General features: G+C 41.7%; 1 protein-coding gene across 1 annotated transcript; it reads right to left on the reverse strand.

Annotated features, from left to right (window-relative positions):
- On the reverse strand, nt 1-25,853 carry RHBDD1 (rhomboid domain containing 1). Its single transcript, XM_056850020.1, has 7 exons — nt 25,424-25,853; nt 23,615-23,747; nt 21,304-21,394; nt 20,006-20,019; nt 18,750-18,787; nt 17,487-17,603; nt 1-119 (listed from the first exon to the last, which is right to left on the reverse strand). Exons 1-7 carry the CDS (start codon nt 25,851-25,853, stop codon nt 1-3), a joined length of 942 nt encoding a protein of 313 aa, XP_056705998.1.
- Nucleotides 25,854-26,525: the final 672 nt, after the last annotated feature.

The following is a 26,525-nucleotide window of genomic DNA, read 5'->3' on the forward strand; positions in this document are numbered from 1 at the left end:
TTACTGCCTTTCGTATCTGGTAAGCCTGTGCCTTCGGAGTTCTTCTGCTGATAGCTCTCCTGGGGGAAACCAGAAGTCATTGGGTCTCCTTTCATTATTGTAATTTCTTGAACCGCCACCTGAAACGAGAAATAAAAAGCACTGTTATCCCCTAAATGCCTACAAGATGCATTTCCAAGGACTTTTAAATCAAGTTAACATACATTCTTCTAACATCATATCAGACCCCAAGACTATTTTTAATACATTAAAAGCTGACAGTCAATTTAGCCAGTTTGAGTCAAGGCAAAGGGCTGAGAATGGGTTATCTAACACCTTCCCGTAGCTTTGACTACCCATCCTTAGTTTCTTAGATTGTCCACTGATGAACTACCTCAGCTTCAAGCTTCTAAGCCCCTTGCTGCTATCCAAAGGGGTGAACCTGTGCTCTAGGTTTCATACAAACATATGAAGCTGCTTTTACACCATTTGTCCATCTACCTAAATACTGCCTGCCCTGACTAGCAGTTCCTCTTCAGGATCTCAGGCACAAAGCCAACACCCGCGATGAGAATCCTTTTAACTGAAGGTGACAGGCGTCGAACCTAGGACCCTAGCAGCATTTTCATCCATTCAGTTAATGCTCTCTTTCCGTTTCCAGCATCTGGGCATCAAATCTGCTCTGTTGCGAGCAGAGGTAGGAAGCTCAGTTTATAAGCCTGGCTTCACTCAGCATAAATTTCCTTGGTTCCTACAAAAAAAAGTTTATGAACTAGATAAACTCCAGCAAAATTACTTGAGTGCAATGCAGTCGAGAAGTGTGAACAGCGTACAAGGAAGGTGAGGACACCTCACCTATTTCTTCCCATGTTTCTATCAGCTGGGGGGAGGGAACCATATACAGAAGTGTGACTCAGTGGGCAAAGCACGATGCCTTCATTCGGAATGGGTCCTAAAGCAAGGGCGAGGATCTTTGAATTCATTAGCACACAATGGGGTGATAGCCACTCCCTTCAATTACTTTAAATTAAGTTACACAGATATACGTAAGATCACTCATAATTTCTTTTACAGTAAAGTGCCTATCAGTGAGTTGGAATTCCTTACTGACTATAATGTCCATTTTTAGAGGCTTTAATTGGCTCATCTTAATTTATTAACATGTTTTATCACACTGTAATCCTGTACAGTTCGTTAATTCTTCTTATGCTTCAGACTGCTACTTCCTTGAGCAGTCATATTTATCTTACTTCCTTAAGCTTTGTTTATACCCCATAAGAAGCTGGAACCCCCCTCTTTCACCATCCATTATATGTAACAAGCAAATCTGTTCCAGTCCCTTGTGAAGGAAATCACATCTAAAAGATTTAGAATAGGACTCACACCAAACCTCTTTGTGCTCTAACTCCCTGCTCTGTGATTTTTTCTTATAAAAATCTCCAATATGATTTCCTTCCCACAGCATCTGAAGAAGTGAGCTCTGACTCACAAAAGCTCATGCAATAGGGAATTATAATGATAAAATCCTTTCATTTCCTTATCACTTAGACGGACAATGGCAGAGAGGGGAGGGAACAAGAACGTAAGGAGACTTTCTTTATAACAAAATAATTGTTTTAACACTGATCTCCAGTGTAAATGTAAAAGGGGGAAAAATCAAATCTGCCTGCTGTATTTGGAAGTCTTCACAACAGGACATTTCTGTGTCCGATATGAAGGAAGAAGCTAGCAATGCTTTGGTCTGAGAACTTTCAATCACCTCTCAGCTAAGCACCTGGCATGAGTAATGGCTCCTGTGAGCTTTATGAACGGCTTTAGGTTGTGTTTGAAGTCTTCCAGCAGATGGCACCAGAGGCTCACAGGCAACACACTGGAGAAATCTAGGACAAACCCCAGTCAACAAAGCATTCTGCATAGTAAGCAGAATTAGGGTTATTTTGAAACAGATGGGCTCTACAGAAGCTGCAGCACTGAATATTACAGAGTTGTTCATTGTCTGGCTGGTTTGAAACCCAGGGATTATTTGCCAGCATCTAGCACATTCTGTGTCACATCAGGTTTCATCTAAAGCAGAATACAGTGAAAGCTCTTTGGGATATATAGATATGCATTTTTTTTGTACTAATCCATTTAAACTTGCTATTATGCGGTCTATTCAGCGCGGGAATGGTGTTTTTTTTTTCTGGAAAGATCAGCAGCATAACCAACATCCTAACCCTGATGCAGAACAGCTAGTTAACAGATTTACTCCACTGGGCAGAAGTACTTATTACTGGCTTTGTATTTTGAAATGAAATATGCTTTCAAATATTGGTCCTTTTAAAAATTCAAAACATAGTTATGTCCAAGAGCAGATGTCCTTGAAAATATCAAGAGCTTCATGGTGTTGGAATATTCTCAAAAGATGAGTTAAACCTGTAAAGTAGTTAGCATTCGTCTACATTATGAATAGGAATAGAAAATAAGGGACTGTGCAGTTCAGAAGCTCAACACATACAGTTATTGCGCACCACTGAAGTAGACCACAAAGCAAAGATGAATAGCATTTGCAAACAAGAATCAGTATAAACAATTAAGATTTCCAAACAGAATAAAATGTCCAGGCTCCATTGTAACATTCATAGTGACCTCTATTTTACAATAAAGCTACAATAACTCAAAAAACGGCAAAGAATTGGAGAATGTAAGTGATCAGAAATGGGTTCTGGAATGCTTCATTAAACTGGAAAGAATCCAAACAATCCTTCTGATCAATCACTGCAGCAGAAGTGGGAATATTGAAGTGAGGTGCTTGTAACCAAGAGTTTTATATAAATCTGCACTGATAAATTTACCACTGTATAACCCCAAACCCATGCATAATACTACACACTGGTCTAGTGAGAGAGGCTGTCAAGGGCTGAAATAAAACTCAAGGAGGCTGAACTCTGTTCAGGATGGGTATTTCTGTTCCAATATTCTGCCATGTCCCAAAGCATACATGAGCAAGTTCATAGTTTTTTTTAATCGTGTTTCTTGATCACATGCCATTGTAGCGCAGCAGTTAGAGTGCTGGACTGGGTTCTGGGAGACCCAGATTCACTCTGCAATGGAAACTCACTGGGTGACCTTAGGCTAGTCACATACCTTCAGCCTAAACTATCTCAAAGGGTGGTTGTGAAGATAAAATGGAAGAGAAGGGATGTCTTCCACTGGGGATAAATGTATAAAGTAAACGACATAAAATAATAACAAGGATATAAGGAGCACATGCAGACTTCTGATTCCTTATAATGGTCTTGCTTAGCATGCACATCTGTTCGGATATGCCAGTGCCTATTCAATTTCCTCGACAATCAGTGAAAAAAAATAACAGCTACAATGAAGGTTCCAAGATAACGCTGTACAAGAATGACAATGCAATGCTAAATAGTTACACCCTTCTAAGCCCATTAACGACAACGGTCTTAGAAGGCCATATCTCTGCTTAAGATTGCTCTCTAAGCCTCCAGTAACCTCAGCTCAAGATCTGCAATCAAACTCCCCATCATCGAATCAAATGCCTTGATACCAGGAGACAAATTTATCCCAGCATGATGAATACAACTATTCCTACAAGCAGAGGCAGCTTCTGTTGAGCTGTTTTGGGTCCTGCTGAGCTGTTTTTTTACCCACTCAACAGCTCTATCTGGCAATACTATGGCAGCATAGAACAGTCACCATGCTTCAACTTAGAGCAAATGGAATTTGATTTTCCCACACATGCTAATTCTCTTAACACTGTTTGTCAGTTAAGACATTTCATCTTGGGTCTTCAGCAAACCAGTAGAATATATTACTTCCTAGCAGGCCCTGAGACACTACCAAGAACACAGTGATCCTTGCTCCCAGGCCTAAGTGAAAATCTTACCTTACGTAATGAAGAACTGAACGTCAATATCTCCCCCACCCCAATTACATGGCCAGGAAAATGTTAATAATCCCAATAAGGCAACAGAAAGCTTCATTGTTTTTCTTTTTTGTATAAATTCTTCCACTGAACACATAATCCAAAATAATTATTTTCATGTCTCATTTATAGAGCCCCAAATATAATTATGACATATCAAGTTTTAGCAGAACGTTTACAACATCAAGGAGGTTAGTTTATGACCTCAAGCAGGGAACAAGCACAAAAAACAATACAGATAGATACAGATATAGATAAGGGGTTTGGACAGCAAAGGACTGAACAAGGTAAAAAACATATGATCGATAAGTAGACTGCCTGCTAGCTAGGATATTTTGCTCCTAGTTGCCTGCAACTTTTAATGCTGACTTTAAAATCTCTGTTTACCCTGGAAACGGCAAACCAAGCCTGTTTCAGTTCAAACAAAAGTAAACTTTAAAGGTTAATATATTTGCAGAACTGCAGGATTAATTAATATTTGTCTGCAAATCTACAAATGGAATCTAACGACTTGTTTAGAGATTTCCACTGCAGTGAACAAATAAATAGGTCGAAAGTTGGTGTGTGTGTGTTGTTTTTTTAAAACACAAGGCTGGGGCATGAAGATTTCATAATTCGTATCATTTCATAATCTGTAGAAGATGGGCTTGGGGGGGGTTCTGGTTTATCAAGTGGATCAAGGAGCACTTTTAGTAACATTTCAACAACAGCTGGCACCCAACATCAGACTCATGTTTGGCTTCAAATCACTTCCAGTAGTAGACTGTTCCCCCCCACCACCACCAAACACCACTGATTGGTCTTGCTAATTATGTTGTAATGCCAGGACATCATTTCATATGTGTCCAAAGTTCACAAAGCGCTGCTGGGTACTGTGTAAAGAATACATAATGTATTACCCAGTGCTCTTTTTTAGCTGATAGTTCAGTTTGTTTTGCTTTTCCAGCACGAAGTTGCAATGCTTCATTGGCAAACCTACAATAAACCCACAGTTGTTACATAGAACTGTTAAAAATGCTTTTTTTCACAAAAAGAAGGCAAGCATTTCAAACACATACAAAATAAAGGCTGAAATAAAAATGAGGTATACAAGCTCAATGCGAGGTCTTTGACGTTTGTATGGCTGTATCGAACATTTCCTTCATAGGCTGCAGCAGCTGCTATTTTAGTTCCAAAGAATGAAAAACTAAGTAGTCATGTAAATGAACACTATCCACTAGATGCAAGCTAAGAGACATGTTTATGTCAAGTCCTACACAAGCCTCTTTCCTCAGCAACAGGGAACGAGCATTATGTTTTATTGCATGTTCCAGCACCTTTATAGCAATCGTGCAGCCCTGTGAGTCAGCAAAAGGCAGCTGTTTTCATAGAAGGGGCACAGGAGGAGCTTGGCTGTTTTTGTAATCTGTTTGCACAGTCTGTGCTTTCTTCTCGATCTTCTGGGTAGTTTTGTAAACAGATAGCTCTTTGCTAACAGATAGTTCTTTGTCATCTTTGTTCTCAGAACCCAACAGATAGAACAAAAAACCTTAACAGGCTTCTGAACTCTGACACCTCTTCTCCGTGATAATAAAGGAGGGCTCATGCAGATTCATGGAGGATAGGTCTATCAGGCTACCAGCCATGTTGACTAGAAGGAAAAACAGTATTGCTTACCTGTAACTGTTGTTCGTTGAGTGATCTTCTGTGCAGGCACACATGGGAATGCACAGGCGCAGGCCAGCCACAGAGAAGATTAGAAAGCTTCTGGAAGAGTCGGCTCCCTAGGAGCGCTCCCCCCCCCCCGTCTGTGACCAAGCCTTAACGGCTTTTCCCGCCCAAGGGTCACATGACTGGGGGGTGGGGAGCACTCTTCCCTCAGTTCTCCAATCGCCGCCGCGGGGAGTACACTCTTTTACGGTGACAGCCCACAGCTGGGAAGGAGGGAGGGATGTGTGCCTGCACAGAAGACCACTCAACGAACAACAGTTACAGGTAAGCAACAGTTTTTCATTTTCGTGGCCTCTGTGCAGTCCCACATGGGAGAATAGCAAGCTCACTTACTGTGGAGGCGGGTGTGCGATGGTCAACGGAATAACGTATTCAACACTGCTTTCCCCACAGCTGCGTCAGCTCTTGAATCCACATCAAAGGCATAATGTTGGATGGTCATCGGTGTGGATCATGGAGATCTGCAAAGCTGCAACAAGATGTTGCCTGACGAGGAGAATGCTGCAGATGCTGCCTGAGCCCTTGTGGAATGTGCATGCAGGTGGAGAGAGCATTCTACCCCTGCTGATTGGTACGCTAACCTGATGGCAGACACTACCCATCTAGACAGGGTCTGTGTGGATACCACCTTCCCCTTATTTGGACCACTAAAAAAAATAAACAGGTTGTTATCCCGTCTAAATGGTTTTGTTCTTTGTAAATAAAACAGTAGTGCCCTGCGTACATCTAGGGAATGGAGTTGTCTCTCAGGTGGAGACTCTGGGGTTTGGAAAAAATACAGGTAAGGTAATGTCCTGCGAGAGGTGAAATCTAGACACCACCTTAGGGAGGTATGACAAACTTGGCTGAAGAACAACCCTATTGGGGAAAAACTTGGTGAGTGGAGGATCCGATCTCAGGGCCCTCAGATCACTAACTCTCCCAGCCGACGTGACAGCTACCAGGAACACCGTCTTATAGGACAATAGTGGTAGCTCACATGAAGTCATAGGCTCAAAGGGCTTTGATGTAAGGTGGGACAGGACTAAGAAAAGACTCCGCTGTTGGATCGTAGCCTGTACCTGAGGAAATAAATTCTCTAGTCCCTTTAATAACTTTTTATATAATTTATTGGAAAATAAAGAGGCGGAATTCACACCATCGTGGAAGGCCGAGATAGCCGCCAGGTGTCATTTAATCGAGGAGTTAGACCTTCGTCCTTTAAGGACAAGAGGTAGACTTTTGTCCTTTAAGGACAAGAGGTAGTCAAACACAAAAGGTAATTTGCAACTTTGAGGCTCAATCCCCTTTGCCCTGGTCCAGGTCAAGAACCGTGCCCACTTAAGAGCGTATGGTCTCTTAGTAGAGGGTTTATGTGAGGAAAGGAGGATATGAGTTACCCTATCCGACCACATCGTTACCAAGTGATCCTCCAGGCTGTCAGGTGCAGCGAGGCGGGGTTGTGGTATAGTACTTGGCCCCTGGTCAACAGTTGGGAAACCTGATGTATCTCTGATGGGTTATGCTCCAGAGGGTCGAAAACCATGGCCTCTTTGGCCAAAAGGGAGTCACCAGAATCATGTTTGCCCTGACCTGAAGGGCCTTCCCCAATACCCTGTGGATAAGAGGGATTGGTGGGAATGCGTACAACAGTCTTCCTGACCACGGAACTTGGAAAGCGTCCCCTAGGGACGTGATCTCTGTTGCTGCCCTTGAGCAAAAAAGCAGACATCTTGTGTTCTCTTTTGAGGCGAAGAGATCTATGTCTGGCCAGCCCCATCTGTGGAAGATGGGCTCCATCTTCCACAGATAGGAGAGGGATAGACCACTCGTGGTCCTCAGATATGTCCCTGCTTAGGGCATCTGCCGTGATATTGAAACACCCTGCTACATGAATGGCTGAGTGGGACACCTGATGTTCTATTGCCCATTCCCATATGAGGGTAGCCTCTCGGTACAGAGCTAGTGAATTGGTGCCCCCCTGTTTGTTCACGTAGAACTTTGCCATGGTATTGTCTGTGGCGATGAGGACAGCCTTGCCTGCTAGGAACTCTGAAAAAGAAAGAAGGCCGTATCTGATCGCCTTAATCTCTAATATGTAAATGTGCAAGGTAGACTCTCGAGGGGTCCATCGTCCCTTAGCTATAAGGGTCCCACAATGTGCTCCCCAACCTCCTAGGGAGGCATCAGTAAAGATCTGGACATCCTGAGAGATGACCCCGAATTGAAGCCCTTTGAGCAGATTAACCTCCTGTGCCCACCATCCAAGGGATCTAACAATTACCCTGGGGATGGATAACTTCTTCCCCTGCGGGTCTACATTCATTCTGAAGGCCCTTAAAAACCAATTTTGTAAGGGTCTCATGCGCAGCCTTGCGTAGGGAACTACGGCTGTGGTCGAAGCCATGAGTCCTAACAGTTTCTGGATTATAACTGCTTTCTGAAACCTCTGTAGAATGAAGAACTTCACCAGTTCCTGGATGGCCCTAACCCTGGGCAAGAGCAGAAAGGCAGCATGTCTATTCGCTTGTAACACTGCTCCTATAAAGTCTGCCACCCTAGAGGGGGTGAGGTGTGACTTCTCAAAGTTGATAACTAATCCCAGGTCTGCTAGGGTAATCTTAACCTTGATCACTGATTGAGTTAACTCTTGGTGAGACCGGCCCACAGTGAGCCAGTCATCCAGGTATGGGAATATACAACAGAACTGCAGTGCAAGGTAACCCACAACTTCAGCCATGACCTTGGTGAAAACGCTTGAGGCAGTAGACAATCCAAAGGGCAAAACCCTATACTCATAGGTGACCCCTGCACACCTGAACCTAAAGAACCTCCTACAGTCCCTATGGATCGCTATGTGAAAATATGCATCTTTCAGGTCTAGCACAGCAAACCACATCTCTCCTGAAAGAAGGGGTAAAATCTCTTGTAGAGACAACATCCTGAACTTCCTAACATAGATGAACTTGTTCAGAGCTCTCAGGTCCATAATGGACCTCTTTCCTCCTCCCTTCTTGTTGATCAAGAAGTACCTGGAGTAAAACCTAGCGTGAGATTCAGTGGGCGGGACAACCTGAATCACACCCTTCATCAATAGACTGCATACCTCCTCAGCTAATTCTTGTGGGACCATTTCTGCCCCCTGAGGTTGGGCGGTACACACTGGGGCAGAAGAAAATTCTAGGAAGTATTCAAATTGTATAATATTCAAGACCCAGGAGTCATTTGGAGAGGGAAGGGAAGTGTCCTCCGAACACTCTTCCGAACCCCGATCCACCACGTCATCGTCGTGGTCATCGTCGTCAATGACTTGCCTGGTCGTCGACATTGAGGCTGGGACATCTCCGGAACCGGCCGCTGTCAACGTCAAAGGAATCGCTTCCTTCCGGTCCGCATATGAAGTGGACAGCATGCACTCCCTTCGGCGCCATCGGGGGTCGACGTCGATCGGCGCCGCTGAAGCCTGTGTCTTGGCGCCAGGCTGCCTGATCGTCTCCCCAGGCTGGAAGCAGTCGATGTCGACCTGACGTCGATGGCCTCCATAGGCAAACGGAGGGTACCAAGGCAGAGGGCAAAACCCCAGGGGGCCCAATCTTAGTAGTAGGGGAGATGCTCCATGCAGCGGACCTCCCTGGCCGGCTGATCCTCCGGGTCCGAAATAACGACCTCCGGCAACTCCATGACATCTTCCTCCAAAGACGAAAGTTGGACCTCCAACCCCATGGGCGAAGTGGTGCGAGGACACCTTGAGGCAGGTGCTACTGCACTCTGCAGGCGTTTGTGAGGGCTATGGCCCCGCTCACCCGGAGATACGGACTCTCTCCTAGAAGGTGCCTGGAGTCGAGGTGACCTAGACCTTCTCCTAGGGGATCTGGAGCCCCTCCTGGACGGCGCACGATGTCTCAGTAACGAAGCTGTTGATGCCAGTACAGGGTGTACTGAAGAGTGAGAAGTCTTCCATACCTCCGTTGACGCCGGGGTCAGAGTCGATGATGGAGCTGCCGACGTCGACGCTGTCTCCTTTGGAACCCGAAAGCTTAGATTTCGGGGAAGAAAGATGCTTCTTCTTTTCCTTATGTTTCTTAGCTGGTGGCTCGGACAGAGCCCTGGAGTCCTCAGAGACCTCCTTCGTCCCCCTCTTTGCAGTGGAAGTGGTAGGGGAGTCCAGAGATTTAGACCTCTCCCCCAGATCAGGACAGAGGGACTTCTCACACAAGGCCGCCTTAAGTTTCTGGGATCTGTACTGGCGGCACTTTTGAGTGAATAAGGCGCAGGCTCTACATGAAGCTACAATATGACTCTCACCTAAGCAAAGGAGGCACTCGTGGTGCTCGTCGGACAAGGCCATTTTCGTACTGCACGTGCGGCATTTCTTAAACAGTGCCATGTCCATGAATGATAACTCTTCCAAAAAGCAGTTGGAGGAAAAAACCGGGGAAAAAATTTACCTCAGAACAACCGCTAGGAAATCGCTGAAAATCACTGTTCTCTCCGCGGCAGCAGAATGAGAACTGAGGGAAGAGTGCTCCCCACCCCCGGTCATGTGATCCCTGGGCAGGAAAAGCCGTTAAGGCTTGGTCACAGATGGGGGAAGGGGAGCACTCCTAGGGAGCAGACTCTTCTAGAAGCTTTCTAATCTCCGTGGCTGGCCTGCGCCTGCGCAGTCCCATGTGTGCCTGCACAGAGGCCATGAAAACGAACCTCCATGTTCAGGGGCAGTAAACGTCTGTATACCAGCACCAGGAGGCAACATCAGAGGAAGGCTTTGGCCCTGATGTTGGCCATCCAGACTAACCGGTTGGCCACTGGGTGAGACAGGATGCTGGACTAGATGTACCACTGTTCTGATCCACCAGGATTCTTCTTATGTTCTCTTTTTCTTATGACTCTCACTCCTCCTGGGGACATCTCCGCACAAAAATAAAGATCAGGAGTGTGCGGGTTTTTTTGTTTTTTTTACACAGCTACAATTTCCAGAAAGAAAGCTTTCTGAAGAGGCATCATATAAATGTTTTACATAAATAAAAAGGTTTGGGATGGCATGGTGAGCCACAGTTCATGAACAGCCTGTGGTATGAAGAAGACTGCCATGGAACCGTGAATGTGGAAGCCATTTGGTGTCCACTCCCTCTTCTTTTGAAAAGGATACATGACAGCGCATGTGGAGATTCATGTATATAAAAAGATCAATGCAACAAAAACAACAACTTCCAGAAGTGATCTAGGCATTAGGTAGATACAGGGTGAAAACACGTGGTCACTTTAGCCTCCTTTATTCCCTGTTTGAGACAGGATTCAGCCAGGATCGAATGCACGTTCGGCGAAACACATGTGTTCGATCCTGGCTGAAACAGGGAATAAAGGAGGCTAAAGCGACCATGCGTTTTCACCCACAATCAAATCAAAAAAAGTATGAAGCTATTGCAGCATTAGTGGCTACATTTTGGTATCTAATTTCAACTTTTCCAGCTCAAAGCACAAGAAAAGCCTGGTTTCACCATGGTGGGCCAGAAACATATCATGAGCAATGGCAATGCCACACTACTACTCTTAGAAGCTTTTATCCAAATACATAAAATTGTGTTATATTTACCAGTTTTTTTTTTTAAATAGTTCTCCAACTATTCTCTAGCTAGCAGAATTTTTCCACATATGTTCCTTGATTCTTTAGTGCTAGGATCATGCTGGGCTTGGTTCAAAGTGCAAGGTAAGCATGCACAAAATATTACATTCCAGATTACAAGTCTTACAACTGTACAATAAACTCAAGGCCAGAAATCTGGGCTGACCAGGTCACTAATGACTGGGGAAGTGTATGAACAGAGAACAGTCTCTGTAAACTTACAGAAAGTGCTTGCAGAACTAAGAAACTTGCCAACATAATGGTGGATAAAATTCCCTGGTGACATACACAAAGTCTGGGAATAAACCAGCAGAGAAGGCTGACATTTCTTCCTCTCCAGATTTGCAAGCATAAGGAAGTAAATCACAGCATAAAATGCAGCTTTATAAGAAAAAAAATTAAAAAGCACTACAATGCCCAGGAGAGTTACATTTCCCTTCTTTTGATGGTACCAAAGATCTACCCTCTCCAAACTTCAGATAAAGCACCAGTGGTACTGCCTGTAACATAGCCCCCATTCCAAAGCAGTAGCTTGCTATGCCACAAATAACCCTTCTGTGACTACATTACTGGGTTGATCCAACAGAAGACAAAGAGCTGGTTTTTACATGCCGACTTTGTCTACCACTTAAGGAAGAATCACACACTTACAATCACCTTCCTTTCCCTCCCCACAACAGACACCCTGTGAGGCAGGTGGAGTGAGAGAGTGTGACTAGCCTAAGGTCACCCAGCTGGCTGCAGGTGTAGGAATGGGGAAACAAATCCAGTTCACCAGATTAGCCTCCACCGCTCTTGTGGAGGAGTGGGGAATCAATCCCGGTTCTCCAGATAAGAGTCCACTGCTCCAAACTACCGCTCTTAACCACTACACCACGCTGGCATGATGTTACTTACAAACTACTCTGCTAGAGCCGGGTTATTCTGGAACAGCATTATTATTTTTTAATAAAATTAAATCAAAACGAGATAACTAGTACACACCCTGTATTGTATAAGGGCTTTCCAAATTAGTCAGACATTACTCAGTTCTTTTAGACATTTCATATTATCTGGTCAAAATAGTCAAATCTCATTTTGCTATATGTCATTGTTTTCCTAAGATACCTGAGCCACAGACATAGTTAGCTGGTTAGCTTATTTTACTTTTAAACATACTTTAATAACAAGTTACCAGTCAGCTTCCTATGGCTGTGGTTGGGCTATCTTAGAAAAACAAGTCCAGCAGTCAAAACATGAGCAAATACGACTTTGCTTGCACCTTTTATGTACCTTCTTCTTTCAGGGACTGACAAAAGGACTAAAGAATAGAAAATGTTATTTCATTGCCACTAAAACTTCTTGACAAAGTAAGGAAGCCATTTTGACAAAGTGGATTTTGTGGAGTGTGGTTTTAATTTTAATCAATGATATATATGATATTTTAACATGTAATATTATTTCATAATTTAACCGTTTTAAGTTTTTAATTGTGTGAATCTTCTGAGGTTTTTTATTTGTGTTTTTAATGTGCACTATGGTTTACCCAGTTTTTGTGAGTGAACAGGTTGGGAAAGTCTAACAAGCTTTGTGAGAATTAAAAAAAAGAGTACATGTTGGTTTGGATCCAGTTTGGGGGGAGGAGAGTCTGTCTACAATTTCTGTAGAATTCACCCTACGGCTATATATTCCTGCACTACACCCCACACAGTTCCTGTGATTCCCCCCATCAACAGAGTAGAGCTCCAAATTCACAGCTTCAGGCCTAGCTCATCCTTAGATTCTGTATCCGGGCTGCACATTATGTGTTTGTAACACATTAGTTTTTGTATTTCACAATTATTTATTTCAAAGCAGTGTTAGAGGAAGCCATGAGGATACACCTATTCAAGGAATGAAATTTACAGTGTCTCACAATGTCACACAACCTGTGCACTCACATTTCTATGATGTCCCGCTATTTCTAGATACTTGTTTGTACTGACTATGCTCCCTGGAGATTGGGGGGGTAGAAAGGAGTGCCTAAGGGGTGCCATGGCAGGCCCTTCTCCTCAGCCATGGCAACCCCTCTGAGCAGTGCTGTTGTGCGCCCTCAGATATTTTTATTACACAATCAACAACAAGAACCTAATGCACGACAGGATGGGATAAAGACAGAGGCATAGAGGTGAATTTTTTTGCAAACTACCAAAATTGTTGTCTTTTGTACATAAATGTTTCAAGATCAGCAATTCACCCCTACCTTGGGCTGTGTTATTGGCTGGAAAACATAAAATGTCTCAGAAGAATATACTATGTTTGTGGATGACAAAGAACGAACTTACTAAAAAATGGATAATAAACATAAATAATTTAGTTACACTTATTGTGCATGATGTATTCTAAAGAGAACATTTAGGGCTTTATTTTTGCCAATTAGCAACTTTTTAAAAAATAAATGAGGAGTTAGTACTCCATACACTGTAAATAATTAAACGGTGATTCTGCTATCGTAAAAAGTGTTTGAAGTTCTTTTAAAACAGCAGCTAGCACCAAGAAAACAAAACTAAGAAACAAAAAACAAGCAAAGACTATTTTCGTGGTCGAACTTGCCACAATACTTGAATTTTTAAAAAGCATTTCTGGTAATAGACTCAGCCTTTGGAATTCTAATTGCTTAACCAACTTAGTAAATTTCTCACTCTGCTTCATTTATTTTTAACTTGCTTTTGTTATGTAACTAACTTTTTATTTGTTTGGGGGATTTTTAATGTAATCATTTTGTTATATAACTACTGCATAGCACTTTTTGTCTGACCACTTCCTAGTTCCTGTTGGACTGTACACAGCATAAGCACAAGCTAGCCTCCCCATACTGGAACACCAATCTGAAGACCAGAGTCACAGGAGTCCTTCCTACAAGTACACTTTTATGTTTATGTGTGTGATGCAATTCTCGGTTTTCATACTGATCCTGAAGTGTAACAGTGCTATCCTAAGCCAAGTTACATCTTTCTAGATCCACTGAAGTCAATGGGCTTAGAAAGTTGTAACTCTGCTTAGGATTGCAGAGCTACACTCCCCAGAACTCTTTAAACATCCAAAAGGAAATGACTGCAATACTTAACTATTTTGAACATTTCAAACAAAGTCGATAATAATTTAGTTTTCAAAAAAAAAAAAAAAATTAGGGCCTTATAGTATGAGTTTTTCTCATGCCCGAGAATGTATCTAATAAAATGAAGCCACTGGGAGAGGTCACCTGAAGATTGGGCTGGTTTGCCATCAGTATGCAGATGACACTCTATCTTGTGCTTCCAGTGGATCCTACGGAGGCTGGGAAACCATGAACCCGTGCCTGGAGGCAGTTTAGGGACGAGTGAGGGCTAACAAGATGAACTTTAATTTGTGCAAAATAGAGGTGCTACTGATAGAATGATTCCCCCAGGAATCGAGGTATCTCCTGTTCTGGATGGGGTTGCACTCCCCCAAAAGAGCAGGTCCGTAGCTTGGGATGCTGCTGGACCCCAGGCTCCTGCTGGATAAGCAGGTGGCTGCAGTGGCCAGGATCTCCCTTTCTCCAGCTTTGGCTGGTGAGCCAGCTGCAGCTTTTCCTATGAAAATAAGATCTTGCCGCTGAGGTGCATGCCCTGGTAACATCTGTAACTTGCTATACATGGGGCTGCCCTTGAAAAGTATCCAGAAACTAAAGTTGGTACAGAATGATGTGACCAGAATGTTGACTGGAGTGAGTTGTAGGGACCATATCACTCTAGTCTTGGTTCACCTACAGTGGCTGCCAATTCGCTTCCAGACACAATTCAAGGGGCTGGTATTGACCTTAAAGCCTGTACGGCTTGAGGCCAGCATACTGTGAGGATCGCCTACTCCCATCTCAACCTACCCAACTACTACAGTCACCTTTGGAGGCCCTGCATTGAGTGCTTCTGCCATCTGAGGTTGGATGGGTGGCAACCCAAGAATGGTTTTTCTCAGCCACAGCACCAAATTTGTGAAATACTATGGAGATCAGTTTGTCTATCTATCAGTGTCTTCCATTAGCAGCTGAATATGTTTTTGTTTTGCTTGATGTTTCAAAACTGGCCCTCCTTCCCATTTATGTATTTGCATGTTGCCGCCTTGGGGACCCTGAAGTGGGTGGAAAGGCAGCATAACAATCTTTTGAATAAATACATAAAAATCAACTCACTCATACCCACAATCCTTTTAATGATAATACAGATGATTTACTTGCCCTTGGAACTGGCTGAAAGTGAATTTACAAATGAGAATGCAAGTGCATCTAGCCATTAGAAACAGGAAATGACTAAATAAAAATAGTCATTTTAAACAGCTTCATGTAAAATACATTCAATAGGGGAAAGGAGTTAGAGAGAAACCTAATTCCTATACTGATTCTAGATGTTAAGAAGCTGTCAAAAGTAATTGTCTGAGCTTATTACCAAGGTTATACATTTTAGATCCAGACATGCCATTTGAAGGTATTTTGTAAGTTATCATTTCAGAAAGTCTAAAGTTAGCCACATTCTAATAAGAACATTATAGTGAAATATCATGCAGCCGATCATGGCATGAAGAGATGAGATTTCATTCCTTGCTTCAAGAGATTTGCTCCACAGATAGAAATGCACATTTTATACACATTTTGAAGCGGGGGGGGGGCATAATTTTCCTGCAGAAAAAACTCCCTAGAATTTCAGAGAAAAATTGAAACATCTGCAGTATTTAATTTCTTATCAAACCCAAACTTATTGTACTGCCTTGTGAACATAAAATGCATCCTTTGTAGCTTAGTGAAAATGTACTGTTTGGTATATTTATGAAATTTAAAAGAATAAATGTGTTAGTTGTTTTCAACATAATTGCAGTATATATACCCAGTACTACAGAATACCGTACATACTCGGGTATAAGCCGACCCGAGTATAAGCCGACCCCCCAAATTTGAGGCCAGAAAAGGGAATTTCTTATTGACCCGCATATAGGCCAAGGGTCAATAAGAAATTCCCTTTACCGGCAATGCTGCGCTCTAAAATGGCGGCCGCGTATAAGCCGAGTTCGGCTTTTTCAGCCCTTTTTTTGGGCTGAAAAACTCTGCTTATACGCGAGTATATACGGTAAGACCAAATTACTATATGTTATGCAATATACTTTATTACTGCCATCTGAGGCTTCATCTGAGGTGTTACTACCCACAAGAGGTGTTTTGCAGATTCTGCCCCCCACTGTCTTCTAACATTTTTAACCTCCATCAAGGCAGAGCAATACCTGCTTGTGTCTGCCACACAATCCTTTCAGAAGAAAGGTGACAAGAATAACCATAGAAGAACCAGATCAAGACCACAGCAGTGTCATGGTAATGACCTCTGGGGCCTCCAAATTAGACCAAAGTCACCAGAGACACCTAAATAAAAATAACATCCTTCCTAAATGCTTCCTTCTATCCTGAAACTAATATGCCCAAAATGGAACTCAATGATAATTTTAGTGCATAACCATTTATTCTTTTACTTTCTATAAATGTATATTTAAAAAAATCATTTACTCACTCCCCCCAAAAATCCAGTTCTTATTTCCAGACCCTAACTGTTCACTTTACTTGAAGATCTCAAGACGTTTTCATGTATGTGGTTCCACTGTGTTTTAGGATAAAGATTTCAAAACTGTCCAAGGTTTTAAAATTCTTTTGCACAAAGCAAACAGGGTTTTCATTAAAATATACCAGTTGGACTTAAAAACAGGAAACAACTTTCCTCTAATAATTGTGCCATGCAAATTCTTTATTAACATGGACACAAAGGAACAATTTGAATTGATATAGGATTCAAGCCCTCTTCAGATGGCACCTATTTCGTACTGTCCTGAAGTGCTTGATGAGACCATTCCTGTGGCTGCCAATGAGCACAGGAAATGCTGCACAGAAATAAAAAAGCTGGGACTAAAAGACACAGACACCCCCACCCCCAGATGCTGCTAAGGGTGTGTGACTTCCCACTGTGGTGGTAAGAAATTTCATGCATATCTTGAGGGGTTTTTTTAGAAATTTTTGTTCCTTATAATAGGAAGTTCATATGAACTCAAATCGTGGAAAGTACCAGGCCAGGAACATCCTAGTCTCAACCAAGAAGAAATTTTAAAGCTACATAACATAGAAAGAACTGAGGGGAAATAAAATGCAAACTTGGGAGGCTCTGATTCATATTGTTTTTAAGGCTTGAAACCTTCCCTAAGGAAACATGAAAAATTATTCATGTATTCTCAATATGGCCAAAATGGGAAAATTCTTACCTCCACCATTCAGACTGTTTCTCATTGCCCTTTCAAACTGTTCCTCTTCACTCAGTCCATCAGTGTACATATTATAGTCCCTTGGTGCGTTGGACGGATAACCAGAGTAACTAAAACCTCCTATACAGATAAAAGAAAATAAACATTAATCTATGATTCTGGTACTGAATAATATATTCAACCCGCAATCTTTAAAATCACATTAGAAGGAAATGAGTGTTTTACGCAAATAATAATTACATATAAATATTAAATCATAAACTGAATTTGTCATACGTTATAATAATCTATGGGTTACAGTGCCAAGGCCTGCATGTTACAGAACACGATTTTCACCTTTTACTGTCTCGTTTTTAGATGAAAGCATTAATTTTTGTACAAGTGCAGGCTAAAATTTGTAACGGAGAAATACTCATGCAAATACCCTTTTTCTTTTTAAATACCCTATTTGCACTTAATGCAAAACCAAACATGAGGAGGTATGAGAAAGCACAGCCAACAGCCAAGTGGATCCAAAAGTGCTACTTTCTGGCCAACTGGAAGTGATGTTGTGGCAGCCACTGCCAAAATAAGCAGCTCCAGCAAGGAGATGGGGTCACTGTGGAAGGAGGAAGAACCTGAGAGTGGGCAGACCAGACCCTATCCTCAGAGGACATACAGGGATAGGCAGACAGGAAGCAGCAGGAGGGGAGCTAAAGGGCCTGGAGGCCAGGGCAGTTGTTGGGACTAAGGACAGGGTAACCTCAGAATAAAGCGAGTGGGGGAGGGGCCTTTCCCAAAGGGATCTCAGTGTGAACACACACATACACACACAGAAAAGGGTCCAGCGAAACTCCTACAAAAGTAAGGATGACACCAGAAAAGCCTGAATTTCCAACAGGGCCAATCATAAAGGCAGCTGTAGCAAGGGACCAAACAGATGACCAGCAGACAGCAGCTGGGGATGCTGGAAAGACGGACCACTGGTCTGATCCAGCAGGACTCTTTTCTTGTTCTTAACAAAATTCCCACTTTTTACCAGGCTCGTGCAATCTCCTTGATCAAGGTCTACATCTGTTCATCTTAAGGTGAACTGCTTGGGAAATGGGGTAACAGCTATAAAGACAGGCATGAACAGGAATGCACATCTACAACACGCATAATACATCTAGGATTAGAAAAGTTCCAGAGCAGGCAGACTGGAATTTATTTAAAATTCCTCTTTCCTATTAAGAACACAAAATTAGAAGAAGGTTTTACAACAGAATAATAAAAGTTATGTACCTGAATTGTAGCTGTGTCTTCGTCCTGAAAAGGTAGAGCTAAGACCACCTGAAAAAGATAATGTAATTAATATTCATTAGCATCCTTTAAATATTACTGTATTGTTTACTATATGTTTTCATTCCTCAAACTGGCTTTCAACACACCTGGCCACTTAAAATCAAATACAAATTAAAATGAAGTACAAACTGATGCTTGGGCAGTGGGGTCATCAGGAAGCCAAGGGGTCTAGGAACAATGGAAGGTTGCCTATCGCCCCCATGTTGATGACAACCCAGCCTTTCAAATACATTGTATTTCTTCCAGACATTTTCAAGCCAGGGATGCAGTTCTTCGGGGCTGAGGCAGGACTCTTCTTGACCTCATCATGCAGCCAAGCTCATTCAACCTACAGGGGTGGGGGGATTCATATTCCCAAAAGGACAGAAATCTGCCAGTGCAAAAGAAAGAATCCCAAACCCCTTTGCTCTTCTTTAACAACCAAAGCAGTAATGGGGGGTGGGAGTCAAAAGCCATAGAAATGGGGGTGGGCAGCAGAATTTCTGCAAGAATTTCTCCCTGCTTTTCTGTATATAGCAAAGGTTGTTTCGCTAATGAATAGATACGTGTACATTTTATACAAGAATTTCTGCATGAGAAAAACAAAATTTGCATACAAATAAAGATTCACAGGACTCTTTTTGCAGAAGAAAGAAGCAAAGCTGAAATGGGGATATTCAAATTCAAACCTGCAAAGTTTGACAGAATCCTTATTTCAGGAACTTCTCACTGCCTCCATTTATTCTTTTACACATCTATTTTCTCCTTTCCTCTCCACTGTTCTTTATCAGTTATAGCAGAGTAATAAAGCACAATATTCCAACAGATAAAACAAAAATGTCTCAGATTTTCTTCAGTATGAGGGAAAATATTTTACATCAACCAAAGAGCCAGCATGGTGTACTGATTAAGAGCGGTGGGCTCTGTCTGGTGAACCGGGTTTGATTCCCCACTACTCCACACGAGGAGCGGACTCTAATCTGGTGAACTGGGTTGGTTTCTCCACTCCTACACATAAAGGCAAGCTGGGTGACCTTGAGCTAGTCAGTTCTCTTTGAAGTCTCTCAGCCCCACCTACCTTACAAGGTGTCTGTTGTGGGGAGAGGAAGGGGATTGTAAACTGGTTTGATTCTCCTTAATAGGAAGAGAAAGCCAGCATATAAAAACCAACTCTTCTTCTTCTTCAAAGTAATTATTTGACACCAAGGGAAGTTAACATTGGAATTGCAATGTGTATGTTTCAGCAATCAACACAAAAGAGTAACCACAGACTACCATTTCTTTTTAGCAGCAGATATACATCCCATAGAAGGTGAGGGTGAGGGAGTTATACGGATGAGACCTTTAGGAACCTACTAGAACAGTCCCACTCCTGTGCAGATAGCTTCTCTGCTGTTATGGAGACTGAAGATCTTGAGGGTGGAGGGTATCAGTCTGAGGAGGTGAGGCACAATCCCTCAGATGGAACCTCTTCTTGGATGATGGACAATATCCTCTTGCACCAAGGAAACTCCTCTGGAACTGGGTGGGGAGTGAGCTTTTGGTAATGGGCATTCCCTCTGTCTTGTAGCCTCTACAAAAGTGTAGCTGAAAACAAGATAGCCAGAAAGGAGCTGGGAGTGACCACTGCCTCATGAATTTGCATGCTCAATGTCCGTTTTGGCTTCAGAATTATTGGCAGTAGCGTGGCTCTCTCTTTCACCAGGCTCCTTGGTCCAGAAGGAGCTGTTCCTGTAATCACTCCCTTTGTGCAGTGAAAAGAGGACCAGCACAGGAATCCTTCCACACACAAAAAGAAGCCAAAAGAAGCAGCAGTGGCTATATGAGAAGGGCAAGAGCAAGGGTAAGCCACCAAAACCGATGATAAGATGCCCATTCCTTTGATCAACACCTGCCACGTTGGTATATGGGAAGCCAGGCTTCCAAATGTATGTTGATACAGCTTTTGGACTGAAATATGAAAAACAATAGCGCTCATGAAGGGCTGTGCTTATAACACAGTTCACTTTTGTTTTATCCATAAACTGCAACAAAGCTTATAATTCAAACTTGGTCACAATAGCACAGCTGATTCACATGCTGGTTGTGCAGGGGGTGTTTGGTTTTCTTCTGTATAGTTCACAGATTCCAAATGCACAAAGATCACATTAAGTGAAACCGTGTAATAAAAACCCAGAATTCTACTTACCTCTGTTTTCTAAAGACAAAGCAGTCATTTATTTTGTGATGGACACAGGAACACAGACAACGCTCTGTTCTACAGGCAATGCCTTTACAAAGAAAGAGTTCAAGAACTGAAGTATGTATGCAGTTTTGAAGGATTCCTGTTTCCCTATCTTTAAAGAGTTTATAAGGGTTTCATGGGGAAACAACGGTAGAAGAAAATGAGAAGACACTTATTGGGTGGCACATCATATAAACACTGGAAAGTTGGAGTACAAATTAAGAAATAGCATTAAATTCAAAATTAAACTGTATTGTGAATTCTTCCTTACTACCAGGATAATCATTCTATACCTGCACATGCTTCCAGGACTGTCTTCAGAGGACCTTTGATATACATCAGCCCAACAAGAATACCTGCCAGATGTCCTGCAAAAGAGCTCCTAAAAGGAAATAAATCTTTTGTGAGATGTACTGCATTTGATTAGATACATTCTGTACCCTCATTATTCCAATGCACACCAATTAGTCACAGTTTTGCAGCCTCTTTTTCACTGGATGCATTAGACTGTGAAGAGTTTACTATAACCAAAGGAACAACAAGTACTCCAAAGCCCAAAAACCATTTGGGAAATAACAATGACTTTTAAAAGCACCATGTATATGGATTATTTATAATCCAACAGGTCTCCTCTGGCTTATTAACTTGCACAGTCATATCTGAAAAATAAATCAATTCTCCCACTACTGATACAGAAAAATCAGAAAGGCCGACCGATCATTTGCTTCTGTTTAAAAACATCCAGACCAGTGGGTCTTCCACCAGCAATTCAGGTCTCAGGCAAGTCATGGAGCCCTACCTTCTACAGAGCTTTTAGGAAGGGCCTGTTGCAAATATATATGTTTACAATCTCCAAGTGCCATATTTCCTATCACTACTACATTCCCTTCATTCATTTCTTTTCTTGTTTGCCTTTCTTGTAGAGACTTGAGGCAGATTAGAGCTATAAAATATAATGCAAAAAAAGTATACTACATATAAGGAACAATGCAACAGAACTGGATTATACAAATTAAAGAACAATGAAATAAACCAGTATAATTTGTTGCACAAACTGGATTTCACAAGTAGAGAAATGTCTATTCTGTATTGATAAATTAAAAATTTAGAAAGTTGGCTGTGTAAAAATAGGGAGGAGACAGTATTTCAGTAAAAATTAGAATCACGCAAGAAATAACTGTTGATTTAACGCTGTAATGTATATTAAACTCCTGTTGTATCTTTATAAAAAGCTGTGCTACTGCTAGCTATTTTGTAATAAATCTCAAGCACTGAATAAGAATTTGCCAAGTAGAGCTACAAGTCGATATTAAGAACTTGGCTGTCTATAAAGCACCATTCTAGATGAGTACGACCTTTTCTTCATTTACAGTTGGGAGCTTCGAAGGGGAGGAACGTTCAAGCCACCAAGAAAATAGCCATTTGGCGGATCATATCTCTAAAATTAAAACATTCCAGTCCTTCAACATCCATGTAACATTAAACTATTTTCAGAACAACTCTTTCTCAAAAGCATTGCTATGCTATAGAAAAATACTAGCTGCATTCCTTAATTTATTCAAGTGGCAACTACAATTACCACTTGATATCCTAAATATGTGAGACTTATCAGCAGTTGCTATGTGATCAGCCATCATAGATTTCTGCTTCTTATCCTATCAGGCTATAACCCAACAATGACAGGCATTCTTCTTTTCTACAATTTCTATCCTACCACATGGTAAAGGCTTGGAGCAGGTTACAACAATTCTGAAACAAGTTAAGGTAATTCCATTCAATAAACCAACCAGATCATATTAAAATCCTAGCAAGCATCCTTATAATGGTGCAGTGGTTCGAGCGTCAAAACTAGAAACAGAGAAACCGAGGTTTGACTCCCCACTCTGCCGTGGAAGCTTGTTGGGTGATCCTGGGTGAGTCACATATGGCACAAGTGGCCCTTACGCTGGTGTAAGGGTCACGCCACCTCCTCAGCAGTTTCTCTTCCCCTCCCCCCTTCAGAATAGAATGATCAGTGTAGGTCTCTAAAATGTAGGAGGGGATATTTCAGAGGCTATATACAATAAGAGTTTGCCATCTGACTGGTCAAAGATGATGGTCAAATAATGGTCTGGTATTTTTTAAACATGAATCTTATTTAATCTTCTTTTTTTAATCATCAACACACATGGTACTTATACCAATTTAAAATCCTCCTTCCCTGTCCCACACCACGGACCATAACAAGGAGAACCTGTGGGTTTTTTTTAACATTAAAAAATGCATTGGGAAATGATGGTTCACACACTTTCTCTCTATAAATAATCACATCCAGACACAGAAGCACAATGATTTAACATCAGCTGCACATGATTCAGCACACTTAAAGGTAAAGGTCCCCTGTGCAAGCACCGGGTCATTCCTGACCCATGGGGTGATGTCACATCCCGACGTTTACTAGGCAGACTTTGTTTACGAGGTGGTTTGCCAGTGCCTTCCCCAGTCATCTTCCCTTTACCCCCAGCAAGCTGGGTACTCATTTTACCAACCTCGGAAGGATGGAAGGCTGAGTCAACCTTGAACTGGCTACCTGAAACCAATTTCCGTCGGGAAGCACACTTACCCTGGGTTAAATAAATGAATGGCTAGAAGTTCCAACCAACATGCATATTTGTTTGACACGTGCATTCCCATGATGTTGCTGGTCCCTCCAGGGTGATAAAAGTTGTTAAGAACTTTCAAAGCAAATAGCACTCCTAAATCAAAATAAAGGAGTAAAAATCACACCAAGAGACAAATTTGTAGATAAAATCAAGAACAATGACGAGCCACAAGCAGAAGTTTTAATCAGTATGCTACTCTGCTTTATCATCCATCTTTGTTCTTCCTCTAAGCAGAATAAGTAAGCCCAATGTGTCTCAATTAATTCTTACCACAAACCAGAGATTTGGAGATTTTTAAGGGTAGAGAATTTTCAAAATCTGGTGGTTCGTTTTGAAAAAAGGATATTCAGTACCCACTAAACTGAGGTTTTCCCATTTATTTAACTGTGGGAAGAAGCAATGTTCCCAGCATTGGTTCTTGTAGGTTATCCGGGTTGTGTGACCGTGGTCTTGGTATTTTCTTTCCTGACGTTTCGCCAGCAGCTGTGGCGGGCATCTTCAGAGGAGTAACACTGAAGGACAGTGTCTCTGAATGTTACCAGCATTTACACATCTAGAGGCAAGGGCTTGTTATTCAATAAAAATTACCCCCCTCCACCATCCACAAAAAATCTAGTGCTAAAAATGTACCTGCATGTTCAAATAAATATTGGACTGCACCATACTGGACTTTCCTTTTCTTTTGTTGTACTTGGTCTACTGGTGATAGTATCCTCCATTATTTAGGGGTTATTTCCATCACTCACAGTCAGTGAATGGGGAGAGGCATTAATTAAGTGAACGCCTTTTTTGTTGCAGTAGAAAAGAGCAAGAGTCCAGTAGCACCTTAAAGACTAACGAAATTTCTGGGAGGGTATGTATGAGCTTTCGTGAGCCACAGCTCACTTCTTCAGATACCCTTTTTGTTGCCAGTGAAGAATTGTGTGCATTCAGCATCTCCTGATTTAAGGAAGGCCGTCAGATGTTACCTATCTTTCAATACCTATATACTGAACTACAGTTCAATACAGTAAATAAAACAGTAGATGGCATTTGATGTAAGAAAATTTCAACAAACCAGTTACAATAGTAGTCTCACATGTATAAATGCTAAGAGAGCATACGTTGGAACAATTTCAAATCAGCTGAGATTTCTAGTGCAACTAATAAATGGTAGCTTCAGACTACTTCTTAACAGAAGAAATAGGACTGTCCTATGAGAAAGGGACTGCCAGAGTGTTGTTCTTCTGTAATCACCATTCTATATGAATTAATTGATTTTACAACATTCCTTTACTTACATAATTTGCAATATAGATATTTGGTGGGAGTGAGACTGAACTCTTTAGTTTATAGTGACCCTTTATGTGACAATCTTTGTAGACACAAGACTATCTTTCAGTCTGGAAAGACGTTGTTCCATGGCAGGACATTTCTGTGATCCCTAGTCTCACTATACTGTTTGAAAAAATAGGAGGTGAGCTGAATGCTTTCAAAATGCAACCTGGTATTTCTTTCATGAAATACTTGTTATAGGTATCCAGCTGCAAGATACACAATAGCTTTATAAATTGGAATTTTCTAAGATGTATTTGCACAACATTCCATTTTTCAAAGCCTCCCTCATTAAAGACTTCTGAAGACAAATGCAGCAGTCAGACACCAAATGCACTGCCACAAAATATTTTATATACCCACACCCCAAACTACACAGTTACTCCTCTTTTAACAAAAGTTAGTGGCCCAGTAAAAGGAAATAGAAATGTTATAACAAAACAGGGGTCTCTTACCTGAAAAACCTACAGCACAACTTAGCTTGTACATAGGATCATCTAGAAGTTCTGCAAACACAATTTCCAAAACCATATATATGACTCCAACCAGCACAGAAAATAATGCAATTATATATCCAAACAATGTACTTCCAAGCCTTTTTTCCAACTTTATTCCCTTCCAAAGCAGAGAGACCATATTAAAATATAAATGCCAGTCATCTGCATGATGAAACGGTGATAGATACAAACGATGCCAATCTTTCATATAAAGACATTTTTCAACACTAATGCATGTTAGCTCGAGCCTTTTCAGGGGTTGTAAAAAGAGAAAAATGTTTACTGCCAAAGTCACAAGTGTGACAGGTGGAATTCTGGTAAATCCAACTTGATAGATCTGAGAAAGCAGCAGAAGCAATCCGACATTTGATTTGTTTCTCCTGTGCATAACGATTTCTTTTAGTTAACGAAACTGCAAATCCTGGAATAGTGCCGAAATCTGGAAACAGACAGATTTACAAAACTGAAAAATAGTCATATGCTTGCAATCATAGTATCAAGACCAACAACAAAACATAAAACTGGTAGTGTAGAATGCTACTAAATTTTCTTTTATACAGAACTGAGCAGCCCGTTATTTTAGGAACCTAGTTAATGTCCTAACCATTACTAACTTCACATTTCGAGACTAGCTGTTTTTCACATAAATTACACACCACTCAAGAAATACTTGCAAATCCACCTCTGCAGGTGTAATTGCAGTTCATATTCCAGAAACAATGAGAAGAGTATCAGGGGAATTTCATGTGTTACAAAGCCCTGGTGTCCCCCACTTGTCTGGTCCACAGATGTGCATTGGGAGTTGTATGCTGGGCAGTTAATTCCCAGGCAGGATGACAAGAGGACTTTGGAAAGTGTGAACTGGCTCTCAGAAAGGAGAACATTGGGTGAAAAACACTAGCAGAGCCAATGTGAGCCATTGAGCAGATCTGTATGTAAATGTGTATGCAAGTCTTAGCATACACATGATTGTACTATCAATCATTGGATGACTTTACTCCTAGTGTTCCGAGATATTTGCATTAAATACTACTGAAGAGGCTATATGCAAATATAACAA

This window comes from Euleptes europaea, chromosome 5, assembly GCF_029931775.1.
Source record: "Euleptes europaea isolate rEulEur1 chromosome 5, rEulEur1.hap1, whole genome shotgun sequence".
Classification (NCBI taxonomy): Eukaryota; Metazoa; Chordata; class Lepidosauria; order Squamata; family Sphaerodactylidae; genus Euleptes; species Euleptes europaea.

Coding starts and splice junctions, on each gene's coding strand:
- RHBDD1 (XM_056850020.1), bottom strand. CDS start 25,853: ATGCACAGGAGAAACAAATCAAATGTCGGATTGCTTCTGCTGCTTTCT. Junction 21,395..23,614: donor ATTCATTTATTTAACCCAGG/GTAAGTGTGCTT, acceptor ATTTCCTTTTAG/GAGCTCTTTTGCAGGACATC. Junction 120..17,486: donor AAACAGTCTGAATGGTGGAG/GTAAGAATTTTC, acceptor TTCTCGTTTCAG/GTGGCGGTTCAAGAAATTAC.